This window comes from Muscardinus avellanarius (genome assembly GCF_963383645.1).
Source record: "Muscardinus avellanarius genome assembly, chromosome: 10".
Taxonomy (NCBI): Eukaryota; Metazoa; Chordata; class Mammalia; order Rodentia; family Gliridae; genus Muscardinus; species Muscardinus avellanarius.
Window position 1 is genome coordinate 100360974 of NC_137796.1, and position 20198 is coordinate 100381171.

The 20198-nt window shown below is 50.3% G+C and overlaps 1 protein-coding gene across 2 annotated transcripts in view; it reads left to right on the top strand.

The window, feature by feature from the left end:
- Positions 1-18344: 18344 nt before the first annotated feature.
- MYH11 (myosin heavy chain 11) overlaps positions 18345-20198 on the top strand; it is a gene marked incomplete at both ends in the record, with an annotated part of 82571 nt that continues 80717 nt past the window's right edge. For both annotated transcript variants that reach the window (XM_080702417.1, XM_080702418.1), the window contains one exon: positions 18345-18689. In XM_080702417.1, the coding sequence (XP_080558543.1) occupies positions 18345-18689 (345 nt within the window). The remainder of the gene's footprint in view (positions 18690-20198) is intronic.

A 20198-nucleotide genomic window follows, 5' to 3' on the forward strand; every position in this document is an offset into this window, starting at 1 on the left:
GAAAAGTAGAGCTCTTCAGTGGTCTTTCTCAGTGCTACTTTGATATTTATTAAAGAAGCCTTATGATGTAGAGTCAGCAGACCCATTTCACTGAAAACAGCTGTTAAAAGGAAGCTCCTGACTGGGATAAGCCGTGGGTGCTTCCTCAAGGGCACTGCGCTGGGGCCTGGACACCGGTTGGCCTGAGTGATGTCCACAGGGAGGAGTGCCAAGGACTGAGTGCCCGAATTGGCCTTCTCTGTAGGGCATGGATTTCCCAACTTATTTGGTTTATCTGACCACCTCCTTTTGAGGAAAAAAAAAAAAAGCAACTCAATGCCACCCAGAGATCGCCAGCTTTAAGCAAACAGAAAGAGCAGTAACCGATTTGCAATCTTTTATTATTAAATTTTGTTATAGCACCGTTGGGGGCTACAGTGTCGCTCACTTTGGGGTTTCTGCTTTAGGGTGTCGAGTCTGTGCTCTTTGAAAATTACAAAACTTTCGACTCCCTTAGTGATGCTAGTTGGTATTTATTCCGCGCAAATTAAGAATTTCTATCTAAATACAGAAGATTGCTATTACTTTTATTTTGTTTGTGGTGCTGAGATGGAACCTAGGGCCTCATGCCAGCCAGGCAAGTGCTCTGCTACTGAGCTGCACCCCCACTCCCAGAAAACTAAAAGTGAATCCCCTTTAAACTTTACCAGTCAGAAGATTTGCAGGAGCCTTGTTGATGGGTTAAAATGATAGATGATGGATGGATGGATGGATGGATGGATGGATGGATGGATGGCATTATAAGGGGCCATTTCCATTTTAAAATCTGTAATATCTGATCATTATGAATTTCATTGTATTATACATGGGATTTAAATACCTGAATTTTCCCAGAGGACTTGGTTTGTACCCAAGGATGTTGGCAGTGGACACTAAGTTTACCTCAGGAATGACAATCTTGTAGGACTATATTAAAAAAAAAAATTCTGGAGTTTATGACTGGATACTCATACAAAATCATCAAAATGAGAGCTAAACAGAATTGTCACATGCGGTCCATAGTGCTTTTGTATTTGTTATTCTGTAATTTGTGCCTAAGCAACTTTTATACTTTCAGTGTACCGTTTAATTAAAAATAATCCAGTAAGCAACTCACCTGTGTTCCGAGTGTCTGTCTCTGGCCTTTCACCAGGCGCCGCTGGCCGCCGGAGCAGAAGTGCGCTTGCGTGTGGCTCTCCAGGCCCCGGGTCCTCAGCAGCTTAGCGGGGTGCAGGGAGGGTTCACCTGCAGGCACGTGGCCTCTGCCACGTCGCCTTGGACAATAACTCTTTTTTATTGTTGTGGTACTAGGAATTGAACTCAGGCATTCTACCTCCGAGCTACACCCCAGCCCAATTTTTTATTCTTTATTTTGAAACAGGGTCTCACTAAGTTGCAGGGGCCACACTAAGGAGCTGAGGCTGTCCGCGAACGGCCATCCTCCCGTCTCAGCCTCCCGAATGCTGGGATTACGAGCGCGCGCCACCAATTACTCTTCATATAGAGGCGGCAACGTGTGTCAGCCTCTGGAGGTGCAGGGTTGGCTTGAAAACCATACTTAATATTGGGGAAAAAGAAAACACTATGAGATTACAATTACTCAAAAAGGAAGACTTTATGTTCTTAAAAAGTTGAGAGAGTATACTCTAGAAATTTCTGTGCTAGGGATTCATCAACAGCGTCATTTTATAATCCAGTGGCTCACGAAGGCGCATGGGCTGAGACAGTTCAACTACTCAAGGAAAAAGAGGACAGCCGGGCGTGGTGGCGCACGCTCGTCATCCCAGCATCCGGGAGGCTGAGACGAGAGGATCGCGGTTCCCGGACAGCCTCAGCTACTTAGTGAGGCCCTCTGCAACTCAGTGAGACCCTGTTTCAAAATAAAGAATAAAAAATAGGGCAGGGGGTGTAGCTCGGAGGTTCAATGCACCTGGGTTCCATCCCCAGACCCGCAAAAAAAAGGAAAGGACAAACCTATTCAAGGAAGGAAGTAAAAGCCCGGAAACCCGGCACTGTTATCATGAACTTAGTGCTTCGCTGGTGGAATCCTTAGGGTTGGAAGAAGCTGTCTTTTACAAATGCTAGAGACATGGATTTTTTTCTTGGTGGGGGGGGTGATTGGATTTACAGGAAAAGCTGCAGATGAGGATTGAAACAAGGATTTAAGAGGGGTAGAAACGTAAAACACGGGCAACCAAGGAACTCATAGCGGACTCGGAGGGGGCCTTTGAAGAAGACAAATTTAAGCTTAGCTTATGTTTATATAGAACAAACTAATGGCTTTATAATTATGTGCAAGAACACATGTGTATGAGTCTCACGTGCCTGTGTGATTATGTAAAGTCGTGTGTTCTTCCAGCCTGCAGCCCAGTGTGCGTGAAGGGTTACCAGAGCGAGAATGCCTTTAAAGGCTCCGGGCGCTGCTTCCCAGCCACCTAGTTCTTCGTTTTTGCAACTACTTTTTGTACTTACATATTTGTTATGCAAGGGCTATGTGGTCTTCATAATTCTTTAAAAATGAACATGAGGAAAAATTGCTTTCTTAAAAATAGATTTTTCTAGTCAGGTGCAGTGGCACATGCCTAAAACCTCAGTACCTCGGAGGCCGAGACGGGAGGATCACAGGTTCCAGACCAGCCAAAGGAACTTAACGAGGCCCTCGGCAACTGAGTTTCAAAATTAAAAAGTAAAATAGGGCTTGAGGTATAGCTCCGATGTAGTGTTCCTGAGTTCAATCCCTAGTACAGTTTGTTTTTAATGGTACTGGAGATTGAACCCAGGGGCATTTTACCTCTGAGCTACACCCCTAGACTTTTTTTTTTCTTTAAACAAGGTCTCACTAGGTTGCTGAGAGTCTCAGTAGTTTGTTGAGGCTGTTCTCAAACCTGCGCTCCTCCTGTCTCAACCTCCCAAGTACTGAATTACACACGTAAACCATCACACCAGGCTCCATATTTTTTTTTTAGAACAGTTTTAGACCCTAAGCTAAGTTGAATGGAAAGTACAGAGCTACTGTCTACCTCCTGCCCCCCCTGAATGTACAGCCTCCCCTCGCTGTCCACCAGAGCAGTGCATGTGTTACAGGGCATGGACCTCCCTTGGCGTCTGAAGTTCATAGTTACACTAGGGGTCAATTTTTTTTTTCCAGGTACTGGGGTTCCTGGAAGCCCTTCTTACTTCCAGGCTACAATCCCAGACCTATTTTATATTTTTATTTGGAAACAGGGTCTCTTAAGCCAGCACGGCTGGCTTCGAACCTGCGCGATCCTCCTGTCTCCGCCTCCCAAGCGCAGGGATGACAAGCGTGCGCCACCACGCCCGGCTAGGGGTCACTCTTGATGTGCATTCTATGGCGTGGACAAATGTCTAATGACACACATTCGCGTTGACGGCGCTAGACAGCAAGTGCACTGCCCTGAGCGCCTCTGCGCTGCGCCCATCCCTGCCCTTAGAGTACCATGCAGCTGGAGCCACACGGCTGTCCCTTTACAGATGAGCTGCTTGCACTCATCCTCTGCCTTTACGTGTCCTCCATTTCATCGTGGCTTGATCGCTGATTCCTTTTTACTCCTGAGTAGTATTCCATTGCTATTTGCCCATTCTCCTACTGAAAGATATCCCTGGTGCTCCCAAGTTTGGGTAATTATGAATAAAGCTGCTGTACACATCGTGTGCACGTGTTTTGCGTGAATATATTTTTCAGCTCTTTTGGGTAAATCCCCCAAAAAGTGTCATTTGCTGGGTCATGTGTGGAGAGTATGTTTGGTTTTGTAAGAAACTGTAAAGGTACTTTGAGATTTGTTAAAGCCTTCCTGATAGAGGTAGACAATCTATAGTTAAGAGTCCAGAGCTGGGAGCTGGCAGGGAAGAAATCTAGTTGGAGACGACCAAACAGTGCAGCCTTCTCCCTGGGGCAGGAGGGGCCTCTTGAGCGAGACAAGGTGCCTCTTGCATGCCGTGCTTGTCAGGAACCATGTTCCTTTCTTCACACGGAGGCAGCTTCACACGTGGGCCGATGTGCTTTTAAATAATTAAGTCCCGATGCACGCTCCAGAGTAAACCGCGCTTGGACCCAATCTTTGATAATACTGGGGACGGAGGGGATGGCACTCTGGGGCCTTTCTAAGCCAGTAGCAAATAAAACACTAGTTTAAAAAAAAAATTCAGGAGAGAGATTTCCCCTCTGCCATCTTGGTGTATGAGTTCACGGAAACTCCCATGAAATGGCCCCTCACAGAGAAGACACGCCAAGGAAAAGTATTTGACAACACTCATCCGAAGTGACACTGTATTTTTTTTTTTTGTCTCCATCTTAAAATAACTGACCTTGTGAGCCATGGGAAATAAAACAGACATCTGATTTAATTCATAGAAGAATGCACACTGGGAGATTCAGACATCTGTGCTCTATGCATCTGACCGATGTTTACTGAAAGGCTATTGAGTGAATATCTGTCCCTGGGTACTTCTAGAACATACCAGGAAGGTATGAAACCATTTATACAAAGCCTTACACTGTCATTAAAAAAAAAATGCAGTGAGGTGGTTGAGCCCGAGAGTCTGATCTTTGCTTTTTGTTGAGAAAATGGGCTTAGAGGTTCAGCACCGAAGCTGCTTGGCTGATGCATAGCAGATCTGGTGTCAGCCATCTCAGACCTGAAGCCAGGGGTGGTGGCCCGTGCCTGTGATTCCAGTACTTGGGAAGCTGACACACAGAATCACAGGTTTGAGGTCAGCTACCTCAAGCTAGCGAAACTTCCAGCAACCAAGCAAGACCCTGTTTCAAAAAACAAAGGGCTGGGGTTGGGAGGCTGAGACAGGAGGATCATAGGTTCGAGGACAGCTTCAGCAATCTAGTGAGACTCATCAACTTAGCAGGACTCTGTTTCAAAGTAAAAAATAAAAAGTTTGGAACGCCGGTCGTGGTGGCGCACGCTTGTAATCTCCCTAGGGAGGCAAAGGCAGGAGGATCGCGCAGGTTTGAAGCCAGCTGCGCTGGCTTAGGAGACCCTGTTTCCAAATAAAAATATAAAAAATAGGTCTGGGAGTGTAGCCCAGAGGTAGAAGGGCTTTGAGGAACCCCAGTACCACCAAAAAATAAAAAGTTTGGGAGGCGGAGACAGGAGGATCACGCAGGTTCGAAGCCAGTCGCACTGGCTTAAGAGACCCTGTTTCCAAATAGAAATATAAAAAATAGGTCTGAGTGTAGCCCAGAGGTGGAAGGGCTCCCAGGAACCCCAGTACCACACAAAATAAAAATAGAAATAAATGACCAATGAGTGTGTGTGTGTGTGTGTGTGTGTGTGTGTGTGTGTGTTACTAGGGATGGAACCCAGGGGCATTCGGCCTCCAAGTTACACCCCCTGCCCTATTTTTTATTCTTTATTTTGAAAAAGGGTCTCACTAAGTTGCGGAGGGCCTCACTAAGTAGCTGAGGCTGTCCGTGAATCTCTATCCTCCACTCTCAGCCTCCTGAATGCTGGGATTACACGTTGTTTAAAGAATCAGCCACACCCCCCGTGGAAGTAACCTTGTTAAGACGCAGTGATGCGCCAGCCCTCCTTTGAAGCCGGTAGGTTCGATGGGGACAGCTCCGCAGCTGGGGAGGTGATGAGTGGCCTCAGTCTCCCCCTTCCCAGATGGCTCTGCTAACAGCCAGGCAATTTCCACTCCTTTTACAGTGTAGTGGTGACAAGGTATGCGGGAAAGCTCTCGTCCATCATCTCCCCGAGCGTCCCCCTCTCTCCGCAGCCAGCGGAATCCTGACTGGTCTTGGCTCCCATTTGGCCCCATCGGGGGGAGGGGGCCGGGCTCAGATCTTCCAAAGGCAAAACCCAAGCCGGCGTGGTGTCCAGGGGACCAGGTCTGCAGTGCAGAGCTCTGTCTGGAGAGGGGCCGGGGGCTGCAGGAGGCGCCTGGCGGCTGGGGCCTTTGAGTCTGAGGATGGCACAGCCCCACCTGGTCTCAGGTCAGTTCGCAGGAAGTGGGGCCCTGTCTTCCTCCCACGTGGTCTCAAGCACTGCTCACACACAGCGGGAAGGGCGCTGACCATCCCCATTTTACAGGTGGGGAAACCGAGGCATGGCGAGGTGGAAGTACTTGCCATGGTCAAACAGCTAGTCAGTGGCGCTGGACGTTGGCTCTCTGACACCTGACCTGGGCAGAGACCTGTCCTTGGCCTTTGCTGGCTGGTTTCCCTTGAATGTCTCCTTTCTGGAAATGAATCATGGCTTCCAAAGTGCTAGAACCGACCAGTTACTGTCCCAGTGAGTTCCTCTGGGGACCCAGTCTTCTCTCCTGCAAAATGGGGATATTAATAAAAACCTACACCTAAAGGGTGGGCTTCTGGGAAAGGGTAGATACGCATAGAGTCCCACCCAGGGTCTTCCAAATCCCTTGACCTCTGCGTAAAGCGTGTGGCTTGTAGCAGCGGGGCTTCCCGCGGGACTGGGGGGCTGTCCCCTCGCAGGGGTCCCACTCCCAACCCGGGCAGCTGCGTCCAGCAGACTGAGGGCCCCTTCCCGGCCTGGCCAGCCCGAGGCCCAGCTCGCTCCTCGGCACCATATTTAGTCAGGGGGAGCGGGCAGCCCCGGGCTGGTATGCATCGCTGGGAATTCCTGCAGGAAGGAGCCTCAGCCTGGCCTTTTTGGGTTGTCTCCCGCCCAGCACCGGGGAGGGCGGCCCGGCCGGCCCGGGAACCTCGGAGCCGGTCCGCGCGGAGCGGGGCGTCCCCGGCCTGGCACCCGGCCAGCCCACGGCCTCGGCTTCCTTTTATGGCCTGTGTGTGTGTGCGTGTGACCGAGAGAGGAGAAGGGAGAGGACGAAGGGAGAGCGGGAGAGGGAGGGAGGGAGGCCAGAGATGGAGAGAGAGAGACATAACAGTCCACTTCTAGTCCACAAGGGTCCTTGCGGACAGAGCGGCCGTCGGGACCTTGCAAACCCCAAGCATGCACCCACAGTCTCTTGGGATCTCGACGCCCCCTTGCAAAGCACCCAGCGCCCCCCTGCACCCCGCCCCGGGGTTGCAGCCTCCTCCGCGGAGGCTCGGGGGAAATGAATGACTCTTCCGAGGCCACGCGGCCAGCGGGCGGCACACCTGGCCGCTGGAGTCACAAAAGCGCGATTATTTTAATTTCGGTTGTGGCCGCGAGGGTGGAGGCAGGGATGGCCAGTTGGGGAAAGTAAAAAAATTTCCCCCTTCCTGCGCAATTCCCAGCATCGGAGTTGGGGGGAGGGAGAGGGGCAGGCCTCCTCTACCCCATCTAGACAGTGGCGGGCGAATAAAATGGGGACGAGGGAAGGAAGCCTCAGGTCGGATGCGCCTCTGACCCTCCCCGCGCGGGCAGGAAGAGGTTAAAGCCCAGACCGCTGGAACTGACTCCGGGATGAAGTTCTCAGCATCCCCTGTAGACGCTGCCTGCTCGACCCCTTTCTCTAAGGACCCAGAATCTCGCTGACTGCCCGCGGCGGGGCGACACCCCCAGCCCAGCCCCAGCCCCAGCCCCAGCCCAGCCCAGCCCCAGCCCCCGCGCAGGGCGGCGGGCGCGCACCCCTCCCTCCCGCCCCCAGCCGCAGCCAGGTGCGCCTAGTGCGCGGATGAGCGCCGTCCCGCCGGGGCCCTGCAGGGGGCGCTGCCGAGCCGCGGGCCCCGCCCCACCCCGGCCCTGCCCAAGGCCGCCGCCCCTTTCCCACCCGGGGCAGCGCGGGGTCTATAAAGCCCCGCGTCCCAGGCGCGCAGGGGGATTTGGACGCCCTGGCCTGGGAGGTGTGCCAGATCTGAGCTCCCCACCCTGTTTCTTCTCCGCCAGCCCTCAGAGGGAGATCTGTAAGTAGCGGTGGTCCTGCCCGGGCGCACTGGGTGGTGGGGGTCAGGGTCCTGGAGAGCTTCCTACAGGGGCTGGGGAGCCCTCATCCTCTTACAGGATGGTGGCAAGGTGCCCTGGTCACCCCAGATCGTCCAGGGTTCCCCCAGACCAGCACTTACCAAGGAGGACCGCCTTGGGGGTGCTTGTTAAAGATACCAAAGCCTGGTTCCAGCTACTGTTTTGCTAGACTGTCCAGAAATACTGTACTTAAAAAAAAAAAAATCAGAGGCTGGGGGTGCAGCTCACTGGTGGAACACTTGCCTAGCTAGTGTGCTGGACGAGCTGGCATCACCCCCTTGGACCAAGGGCGAAAGTCGGGACCACCAGATGATCCTTGTAGTGAGGTGACCCAGCTTTTACTGTCAGGCTTTATTTTAACCTTCATTCTAGACATACAAAAAAGTTCAGCGGAGCCTCCCTGGAAAGGCGCCCTTTGCTGTCACACAGGCAGGCAGCCCGGGCTTCACGTGGATTCAAAGCACCTCTCAGTTGTGTTGAAAGCGTGGTAAATCCGTTCGAAGCACACGGGGACTGCTCTGCAGAGGAGGGTGTTTTCCATCAGTCTAGGGGAAGTGTGTTGATAACCTCAGGGAGATAAAGCTGGTTATGATGGGATAAGGTTTGTGTAGTACAGCCCAATTTCCTTCCAGACCCAGCTCCAGGCTGATCTCAGGACCTCGAGCATCCAGGTCTTATGACAAAGTGTCAAAGTCCCCATTGCATCCACAATCTATAGGGTTAGATGATGCCAGCTGCCGTGCCCTGCAGAGACGTCAGCACAAAACGAGGGACTGAATGAAAACGTGTGCTTGATCCCAGCGCAGAGAGCCTGTGGGGATTTTGCCCCCTTTGGAAGAAAAGGGACCCTTCAAAGCCTTGCTTGTCAAGAAGCCAAAAAAGAGAAATCAAAGCAGGGAGTGTTTAGTTAAGAACCGATAGATTACATTGCGAACTGGTGGAGGGGGTGGAAGTCAGGCCGACGGTCAATAAACTGCTTTGCATAGATTTGTTTTCTTTGGTGCAAGCTCCTCTGTTCGGTCTACTTAAAGATGCTAATTTGGAATTGGCTTAAGGAAAAGGGGCTGGATGACGCCGAGCTAAGAGTCATTGATGGCGAGGCGGCTGTCCTTGGGTCGATCAAGATACCTGCTGTTGCTGGATCACAGCGAGTGGCTGTTGAACTTAATCTATCTCATTCAATTCTCTTAACAGCCTCTCAAGGGAGGCATTATGATGCCTGTTGAGTATGTAAGGCAGCTGAGACTCAGAGAGGTTAAGTAACTTGCCCAGTGCCACACAGACAGCAAGTGGTAGAATCCATTTCCCCCCGTACACTGATGCCCACTTTACACCCTGGACCCCACCATCTTGTTTCTTAACCGAGGCCCAAAACTTCTTGTTGGAGTCAGGTTTCTGTTAGGACCAAATGCTTCCAGCAAAGTAAATATTTATTACCATTGCTTTGAAGAAAACTTAAACTGACCTTCTATGAATTTAAAATAAAATGCACTGTTTGTTCCTTCGTGGGATGGTGACCTAGTTGGGGTCAGTGATCATAGGTGGGCCTGCCATCCGGAGAGCCCACGTCAGGACCTGGCTGGGCCTCCTTTGAGAAGCCTCTGGGGTGCCTTGTAAACACCGTGTGTTTTTTTATTATCATGTCTGAAATAGATGTGCTATTCCCTACAAGGTATTTGTTATGGATTTATCATTACTTTTCCCTGGGAGGGCTGGGATCGAGACAGACATGCCCATTTATGGTAGCGTTTTCCACGAGGCTGTCCCCAGCCCCCTCGCCAATTACCCAGCCTTGCACAGGCTGCTCCTGGCTCTGGGGATTTCTCTGCTCTGTCCTGCCCTAGCAGGACCCAGGGAAGGAGTCCAGAGGCATGGATGCTTGGGAGGAAAGGAGGATTCTTTTTCCTACCGTTTCTTATTTGGGAGTTTTACTTTTTGATGGAAAACCATCTCCTTTCTCCTCCATGCCTCAAATCTAAGCAGGTGGAATTTATGCTTTTGGCACAACGCACATCTGAAAGTGGACATACGTTAGATTTTTTCTGAAAACCAAGTTCATTTTAAAGTCCATTCGAATCATGGAAAGTCACAAGCAGATTTAAAAGTCGCCCACTTTGGCATCTCTAAACCTTAAGTTTTTCCACCTGTAAAACGGGACCAAGGAGGGGAACTAGTGTTTATTAGGTACTTTTTTATTTTTTCACTGAGCAACATGTTGAAACCTTTCTGGACACTTTAAAAATCAAGCTTCCACAACAACCCTTTGAAGTAATGATGAATATTATAACCCCTATTGTACAGATGGGAATTTCCAATGCCTTGCTCAATAGTTCCAGAAAGACAAGATTCTACAAACCAAGATCTTTGTAATTCCAGAGCCTGATGGGTCACCCTGTGGGAAGAGTCGGATAAGATGCCATGTATGAAGGACTTAGCATAGGCTTGTCCCTAGACGACTTTAGCAGGTGTCAAGGAGCTTGCTCTGCGCATTACAGCTAGGGGTTGGCAGAACCAGGAAACCTGTGGTGTGGTCTTTCCTTAAAAGAGAAACTCATTCCTGATTTTAGTTTTGCATCATCTCTCTCTGCAAACCCAGTTCCTATTCAGGAAAAGTAGCAATTAGAATCTTCTTCAATTTTATTCTTGCCATATTTCCTTAACCTTGTCAGAATGGTGTAAACTCTAGTTATATCCGCCTGCTGGCGATTCGCCCAGGGTCCCTGTGGAATCTCTGTAGCGCTCACCTGTGCCCCGGGGATGCCTGTCTGGCTCATCATGGCGTCTTTTTTCCCTGCTTCTCCAGCCTTCACCCCTGACCTTGAATCACATTTGACCCTGCTCACATAACAGAGGAACCTGAGTTTGGAGAAAGCCAGACAAGAATTTGAAGGAACCTCTTGTATGCGATCAGAGGATAGAAGAAGCCGTCCCCCAACCCCTTGCAGAAGGGAGCTCAGGCATCTCTGGCTTGTCCAGGGATCCAGGGACACGGCTTCGTCTAAGTGGCTAAGAAAGGGTCACGGGGCCTGCCGCTCCCTCCTGCAGACTCGAACTTGCCACGCGGATGATACAGTTGACCCTCTGTCTTGTGGGTCCACACCTATGAATTCAGTGGACCACGCGTGGCAAATATTTCTTGAAAACTGCATCTGTATTGAAGAGGTACAGATTTTTCTCAACATTATTTCCTAAACCATACAGTATAATAACTATTTACAGAGCAGTCACATTGCGTTTAGTATTATAAATAATCCAGTGGTGATTTAAAGTCTGCTGGGGTATTTGCATAAGTTCTATGCAAATACTGTGGACTTGAGCATCCTTGAATTTTGGTATCTGCAGAGATCTAAGGACCTTACGGATACCAGGGGATGACCGGATCTGTGTCTCCCCTGCCCCAGTGAAACCTGCCACAAATAATACAGAATCACAGAAGGGGCCAGTGTGAGGCTACGGGGGTCATTACGGCCATTTCCCAGCCTCTAGATAGAGACTGTCCTTGAAACTGCAATCCTCCTGTCTCAGCCTCCCGAGTACTGGGATTACAGGCATGCGCCACCGCATTCAGCTGATGACTTAGCATTTTTATCTGGTATGTAATACTTTGTTCTAAAGATGTATGACATCTTACTTAATCCCTTATTAAAATATATCAAGTTAGTGATGCCATTTCTCTTTCTTTTTTTCCTTTTCTTCTTTGGTACTGGGAATGGAACCTGGGGATATTTTACCTTCAAGCTATACCCCTAGCTCTCAATTTTTTGTTTTGAAACGGGATCTTGCTAGGTTGCCGAGGGTCTCGCTATGTTGCAGGGGCTGGACTTGAACTTGTGATCCTCTATCTCAGCCTTCCAAATACTGGGATTACAGGCATGCACCACCACGCTGTGCGTTATGCCACCATTTCTTATAAATAGCACTACGGGGAATATCCTTTTATAGGTTAAATATCCCTTATCTGAAGTGTTTCAGATTTTGGATTTTTTTTCGGAGGGGGGTTAGAATATTCACATATATGTACTGAGCTATCTGGGGGACAACACCCAAATCTAAACCCCAAATTCATTTATGTTTCATATGTAGTTTATGCACGTGGCCTACAGGTGATTTTAGTTCTGTGTTTTAAGAGTGACCTGTCACATGACGGCAAGTATAGCAATTTCTTGTGGTAACATCGGTACTCAAAGCATTTGGATTTTGGAGCATTTTGGATTGGGGATATTAAGCTTGTATATCTGTTTTAGTCAAATAATACGAGTTTATCTGTGGGATAAATTCCCAGCAAAACAAGTTAATTAATGGCATGCACATTTGAAATGGATAGATATTACTAAATGGCCCTCACAAGAGATTGCAAATCTGTACATTTATTTTAGCTTCTGTTAGGCCAGAGTTATCAGATATAAAACACAGGGGGGCCCTTAGGACTACACACATGTAGGCATTTCTCGCTCTTCTGGAAGGCCCTCTACAGGGACGGCCATAGCTCTTGCTAACCAAGTTCTGTTGGTTGGGAGGAAAACGTATGCCATTTTATGAACTGAAAGAATTTCTTTCTGAATAATTGGAAAACAATTGATATTGGCTTAAGTTAAGAAGTGTTAAACCACTTTTTCCTGATAAGGGGAGCCCCCGGCATGATCTTGGGAGGTGGTGGGGTACCATAGGAAGCTGAGCTCCGATGGGGGCACGGGGAGCAGGAAAGAGACTTCCTGCCCAGAGTCAGGTGGTTGCCAGAGGTGCCTGTGGTCCCCGTGGTCACCCCCCACCCACCCCCGCCTCACCTTCTGGATCTGGCCGAGCCATGGTGGCCCTCAGCATTAATCCCCTCTCCCAAGCCAACCCTTGATTCTACTATGGTTCTCAATTGGGGGCCTCCTAGGGGACGCTTGGTAGTGTCTGGATGGATTTTTTATCGCCATGGCTGGGGGATGGCGGCTGCTGGTGCGGCATAAGGAGGCCAGAGATGCTCATGGGACGGTCCCATGCATGGGATGGTCCCCGGCATCACAGTGCGGAGACCAGCCTTAGCAATTTAGCAAGACCCCCTTTCAAAATAAAAAGTAAAATAGGGCTGGGGCTATAGCTCAGAGGTAGAATGCCCCTGGATTCAATCCTAATTAACACACACACACACACACACACACACACACACAATTTTTTATTTTGAAACAGGGTCTCACTAGGTTGTTTAGAGTATCCCTGTGTTGCTGAGGCTGTCCTTGAACACGCAGTCATCCCGTCTCAGCCTCCCAAGTACTGAGATTGCAGGTATATACCACCGCACTTGGCTAATCACTGCTGTTGGTTTTATTAATGTACTGGGTTTTTCTCAAGGGCAAATATGCAGCCAGGTATCGTCATGGTAGCCTTGGACTCAGGAATAAGGAGGAAAACCCCTCTAGGATCTCCAGGTCTGCCAGGAACTCGGGTGTCCTGATATTTGTTCCGCATCCTAGTGAAGGGCAGACACTGTGTGGCACCTTCCTAATGGCTGGGACATCGCTTCTGCGTTCGAAGAGCTTCTCAACTTTCCTGACCCCACTGGGCCCCAAATATTTCCGGGGATTAGGGTTCCAAGGCTCCCAGCCTGGGAAACGCCGCTGCGGCTGCAGCACGGGCCCAAGAGTCATCAACGTCCCACGTCCAGTGTCCTTTGACCAAAGCAGCCGTGGCACCTCGTAACTGTCAGCGACATCAAAGCCGCGGGAGCGAGCTCTCCGCGCTCCCCCCTCTTCTGGGCACAGTCCAAATCCTCGCCCTTGACCTCCTCGGTGGTCTCCCGTCCCGGATTAGATGACATTCCCGGAATCAGGGACCGTGTGTCCTTTCTGTTTTCTGTTGAATATTTTGCTATTTTTTCCTGACTTTGAAGGCGACCCACCCACACGGCAGGGGTAGAGAGCCCCTCACTTGTCAGGACGCTCAGAACAGATGAGACGCTGGGGCGGGAGGGGCTGCTGCTGCTACTGACTGCTTATATTGTCATCATGGCATCAATACCACAATTGAACTGGGTGCGTAAATGGTCGTGCTGGGACTTTTCTGTGTTAGCTGTATTTTATAATTTAAGATAAAAAGAAATAAGGAAGTCATGTATTCTTACATCTGGAATTGTACATGTGCCATGCAGTCTGACAAATTTTCCCCAAGTGAGGGGCCTCAGGCTTCTAGATGAAGAAGCAGACTGTCAAGCGGGCATTGCAGTCCCAGTACTTGCGAGGCTGAGGCAGGAGGAGCGCAGGTCTGAGGACGGCCTCAGCACCTTAGTGAGACCCTGTTTCCTAAAAAAATAAAAAGGGCTAGGGGTGCAGCTCGAAGGCTGAATGGCCCTGGACTCAATCCCCAGTATGAGGAAGAGGGAGAGAGGAGAGAGAGGAGAGGGGAGAGAGAGAGAGGAGGAGGAGGAGGAGGGGAAGAGGAGGAGAGGAGGAGGAGGAGGAGGAGGAGGAAGGGAGGAGGAGGAGGAGGAGGAAGAGGAGGAGGAGGGGAGGAGGAGGAGGAGGAAGAGGAGGGGAGGAGGAGGAGGAAGAGGAGGAGGAGGAGGAGGAGGGGAGGAGGAGGAGAGGAGGAGGAGAGGAGGAGGAGGATCCCTGCCTTCAGGCCCTTCCTCTCTGTCTCCACCACAGTGACTCGCTCTCCCTGGGTTCGGATCTCATTTGAAAAGGAGCATAGCGCCGGCCTCTGTGTGTGCTGGCTTTTGACCCAGGAGAATTTTTATGAGATTTATCCTTTCGGTGGCAGGGAACTGTGGCTCCCGGAATCTGACTGGAGTCCGCGTTGCATGTCCATTATGTGGCAGGCACCTAAAGGATTGGGGCGTTGATTGAGAGCACGCTACGGGGTCCTGGGTAGGGGGCGCAGACAAGCGCAGGCTCACAGCACACCTGGGTGCAGGGTCCAGCTCCATCCCTTCTGGGCTGTGCAGCCTGGGGCAGATTCCTTCACCTCTCTGAGCCTGGAGACTCTGGAGGTCCGTAGCTATTAAGTGCAGCTGGCTGTGGAGGTGACTTAGTGGCAGGAAGGAGTCATGCCCGGGCTGATGGGGTCCTAGGGTGTTACCTGTCACTGTGAGTGTTCAGAGCCCGGGGTTCATCACGAGCTCCACCGGGAGACAGGGCAGTCTCCATGTTGCTTCCAAGTGGAGGATGGGCTCGGAGACTCGACATATTTGTTTTCTCCTAAGGAAATTTTTTGAGCATATGTGAAAGCAGAGAGAGCAGCACACTCCCGGCCCCCGAGTCCTCTCTTCCCGCCCTTTTCTCTCCCACTGGTGACTTTGCCATGAGCCCGGGGGGCATCATTTCACCTGCATATCTTTCACCAAGCCCTAAAAAGATGGAACCACCACACCTTCTCCACACCAAGGAATTTAGGAAACCCTCCAGCATAAAATAACAAGTCAGTGTTTTAAGTTTTCCTGCTTTGTCTCAAATGTTTAATTTTTTGAGAGTTGTGCTTTCAAGGAAATTTTTCTTTTTCCTTCAATCATACTCAGTCTTGTTAAGTCTTCCTTTTTCTCGCAGTACTAGAGATTGAACCCAGGAACATTCTACCTCCGAGCTACACCTTCAGCCCTATTTTTTAGTCTTTATTTTGAAACAGGGTCTCACTAAGTTGCAGAGGGCCTCACTAAGTAGCCGAGACTGGCCTCAAACCTGCAATCCCCCTGTCTTGGCCTCCCAAGAACTGGGATTACAAGCGTGCACCACCACACCTGGCTGAGGGATGGCTTTTTAAAAACATAGCTGTTTCTTTATGTTTCATTTGCTGTGCATGTCGTGGGCAGGGGTCCTTTCCCTGTCTCTCTCAGGTATCTTTGTGTGTGCATGTATACAGTACTGGGGATGGAACCCAGGGGTGCTCTACCACTGAGCTACGTCCCCAGCTCTCTCTCCTCCACCCCCCAACCAGACTTGCCTTGAACTTGCAGTCCTCCTGTCTCAGCCTCTTGAGTTGTTGGGATTACAAGAATGTGCCACGACACCCAGCCAGATATCTTTTATTGTACATGTTAAATTTTTTTCTTATAAAAACTTTGAAACATTTGCAAAAGGTACCCAGTCCCTTGACCATCACTACTTGAGTCCAGTCTTGCTTCATTTCCACCTCCCTCTCATTTCTCTTTGCTGACTTGAAGTCAACAAAGTGGCACGATGTTTCCAAGCATTTTATAAAAAAACAAAGGATGGGGAAGGGATCATCAAAGAGTTGCTTCCTACTTCTGCAAAATAACCTTGGTTACACTGTTGAAGAACTCACTTATACAGCAGACACGCTACTCAGAAATAATCACAATGAGCAGGCCGTGGTGGCCCACACCTGTAATCCTACTACTTGGGAGGCCGAGACAGAAGGATCACAGATTTGAGGACAGCCTCAGTAAGTAGTGAGACTCTTATCAACCTAGTGAGACCGTGTTTCCAAATAAGAAATCAAATGGGGCTGGGGATGAGCTTGGAGGTAGAATGCCCCTGGGTTCAGTCCCCAGTGCCACCAAAATAATAAAAACAAAAAGCAAAACAGAAAGAAAGAAGAAAAAAGAAAAGAAAGAAACACTGATAACACTGGTCAGCGCTAGACACATCCTAAGAGGAGGGAACACGGGGGGTTATCGCGAAGTGGGTGGGGAAGGATACAGACCCAGCAAACATGTGGATGCTCCTCTTTATGTAATCTTCGCTGGGACTGGGGGGTCCCTGCTCTGTCTCCACCATCCGTGCACAAGGAATCGGAGTCCCCGAGATTGACATCAGCTGCAATGGAGGACCGGGCTTGGACAGGGCTGATTCCCTGGTCTGGGTGTCTTCCCAGAGCGTTCATCAACTCTGTAAAAAGTCAGCAAGTACAACCTGGTCAGCGTCAGTTAGCATGCCCGAGCTCGAGCCAAACGCTCACATTTGTTTCCTTTTTCTTTTATCCGAATCCCTTTAACCAATAGCTTCCCTTTCCTCCTCGTTTGCACTTCATGTAGTAAAGAAGCCAAGTCGCCTGTCCCACAGCGTCTCAGCGTGGGGACCGTGTTGCATGCCCTCGATATGTTGAAAGTGTCCCCCCCTGTGTGTGCTCGGTAGTTCCTGTAAACAGGTGTTAGCTCCCCAGGCTCCAGTATCTTCAGTCCTTTCTCTCTTGTAAGAATATTTCATTGGCAGTGGTGACACTTCCTTGGGCATCCCCTCTGGAGGATGATAATGTCTATCATGTCCTTTTGTGATGTTAAGATTCTGTAGTAGGGTTGTGTGGTACCAGCCTGATCCATCCACTTACGAAGATCTCCATCAGCTTTCCTCAGTATTAAAGTTTGGACCCTGGATCAGGCCATCAGCACCCTCTGGGAACTCGTTAGAAATATAAATTCTTGGGGGTTGGGGGGTAGCTCAGTGGGAGAACTGCACATGCACTTCTTTTAGTGCTAGATGGATCCCAGCGTCAAGAAAACCCAACCAATCAAACAAAAAAGTGAGTCCAAACTAAAAATTCTTGGGCCCCTCCCAGACCTGGCAACTCAGAAGTCCTCCAAGGCGCACAGGAAGCGCAGGGACTGGTGGGCTCGGGGTTTTACCAGCTACCGAGAGCTCTTGCCGAGACCCATCATTTCATCAGGGGGTTACAGATGACCACATTCCCGTCATATCACCTTTTAATTTATTCACTGGAAATCCTCCACAGGGAAGGGAGGATTGTCAGGACAGAGCAAGTGAGGGGAGGCAGGAAGGAGGAGGCTGAGGGCGTATTAGATCCGAAGAGAAATGTACTAATGATTTTTAGATGCAGGAAAAACGTGATTGTTAAACCCCATTGCGGAGGGCCTTGCTAAATTGCTGAAGCTGGTCTCAAGCCTGTGATCCTCCTGTCTCAGCCTCCTAAGTACTGGGATCCTGTTCAGTGAATCCTGGCAAATGTATACAGTCATGTGCCGAGCCCTGTTATTATGATATGGGACATTTTAAATCACGCACAAAGTTCTTACATCTTGACAGCTGTTGATCTGCTCTTTCTGCAAATAAATAAATAAAGTTGGACCGTATTCACATACAGTGCAGTTCACCCATTTATTTATTTTTTCACTGAGCATTGAGCCCAGGGCCTCACACCTGCAATCCTCCAGTCTCAGCTTCCCGAGGACTAGGATCATAGGCGTGCACCGCCGCGCCTAGCTAAGTACTTCTTCTTAGTCCCCGGGTAGTACTGTGCGGTATGTAAACGCCATGGCTTGTTTATCCAGCCCCATGTAGATGGGTATCTGGATTTTTTGGGGGTTTTTGTTATGATTGGCATTTCCTGAAGCCCTTCACACAATACAGACAGCACCGCGCGAGCATCCTCGTACTCTCTGGGATATTTTTGCAGACGGTGTCCTGGATGTGACCCGGTACCTTTGAGGCCTGGCTCTGGCCCGTTCTGACCCCCTCTCCTTGCTCCCCAGGGGACCCACCGGGCACCATGGCACAGAAGGGCCAGCTCAGCGACGACGAGAAGTTCCTTTTCGTGGACAAGAACTTCATTAACAGCCCGGTGGCCCAGGCCGACTGGGTGGCCAAGAAGCTGGTATGGGTGCCGTCGGAGAAGCAGGGCTTCGAGGCGGCCAGCATCAAGGAGGAGAAGGGCGACGAGGTGGTGGTGGAGCTGGTGGAGAACGGCAAGAAGATCACGGTGGGCAAGGACGACATCCAGAAGATGAACCCGCCCAAGTTCTCCAAGGTGGAGGACATGGCGGAGCTGACGTGCCTCAACGAGGCCTCCGTGCTGCACAACCTGCGGGAGCGCTACTTCTCGGGACTCATCTACGTGAGTGCCCCCGGGGCGGGCCGGGGCTGTGTGCGGGTGCGGGTGGAGGGAGCCGGGGCCGCTCTGGGCTGACTGCAGGTCAGCACGGGCTGGCGTGGTTCTGTCCTACGTCGAGGATTTTTTGTTTGGTACTGAGGATCGATCCCAGGGGCATTCTACCTCCGAGCTCTCCCTCCAGCCCTATTTTACTGTTTATTTCGAAACCGGGTCTCGCTCAGCTGCTGAGGCCACTCGGTGACTAAATCTGCGATCCTCTCATCACAGCCTCCCAACTACTGGGATTCCAGGTGCGTGCCACCATGCCCGGCGAGATTCGAATTCATGGCTTCTATTGTCTGTTGGCTACCTGTCAAATGCTCCACGGCCCCCAAGGGTACTGTGAGAGGTGGCCTGGGTCTAGAACATTCCTGCCATCAGAATTTCCCTGGTCTTCAGGATGGGGTAGTGACTTCAGAGACACAGGTTCCTCGGTGGGGTGGGGTGGGGTGGACCACCTCCTCAGGACAAGCTGTCCCCATTATACCAACCTGGCGGGCCGAGGTCCCCAGCCCGGCTGCTACCCGCTTTTCCTTTCTGGAAAGCCATGCCGACCCCTCGGGGAGGTTACTGGGTCCCTCTGAGACTTTATCGTCTTCTCTAATAGACACAGGAATTGCAGCAGCCACCCAGGGTGGGTTTCTAGAAAGAAAGCAGGGACACACATCCTGGCCCTCGGCAGGTGCTCAGAATGTCAGAAGTCTCTGCCGCTGGGGGTCATGGTTGCCGTGGTCCTTTTGGTCACCACTGATCTGATGTTCTTGGGTCCGTGGCCAAAATGTGGACGCGGCCACTTGCGACGTTACAACCTTTTGGTCCTGCCCTGTATGTTTTAGCACTTAAAAATTGCCGAAAGCCCGTATCGTCTTTAAAAATGTCCTGTAGGTGTTTTTTCCTAATTAGGAAACTAAGACGTGTTCACTATGCAAAACCTGGAAACTCCAGAAAAGCATAATGAACACGAAAATCAGTCATTGCCCCGAGGCATGGCGCGGGTTTGTGTCATTTATGTGTGTGTGTGTGTGTGTGTGTGTGTGTGTGTGTACATATTTTAAAGCCTACTGTGTTTGAGCCAGGTGTGGTGTCAGTGTACTTGGGAGACTGAAACAGGAGGATTGCAGGTTTGAGGCCAGCCTCAGCAAGTAGTGGACTCTCAGCAACCTAGTGAGACCCTGTGTCAAAAAAAGAAAAGAAAAAATAGGACTGGAGGTGTAGCTCAGAGGTAGAATGCCCCTGAGTTCAATCCCCATACCAGTGAATGAATGAATGAATGAATGAATGAATGAATGAAGCAAGCAGGCCTGCTGTGCACACTGCTTAGTGACCTGCGCGTTTTTCCACGCACAAATCAATGATCCCGAGCATCTCAGCCAGCCCCACAGACACCCTTCCAAGGGCCGCATAATGTGTCATGCAGATGTGTCGTAAGTGACTCTCTGTTCTTATGGGTATTTCAGAAGGGGCTATAGTGGC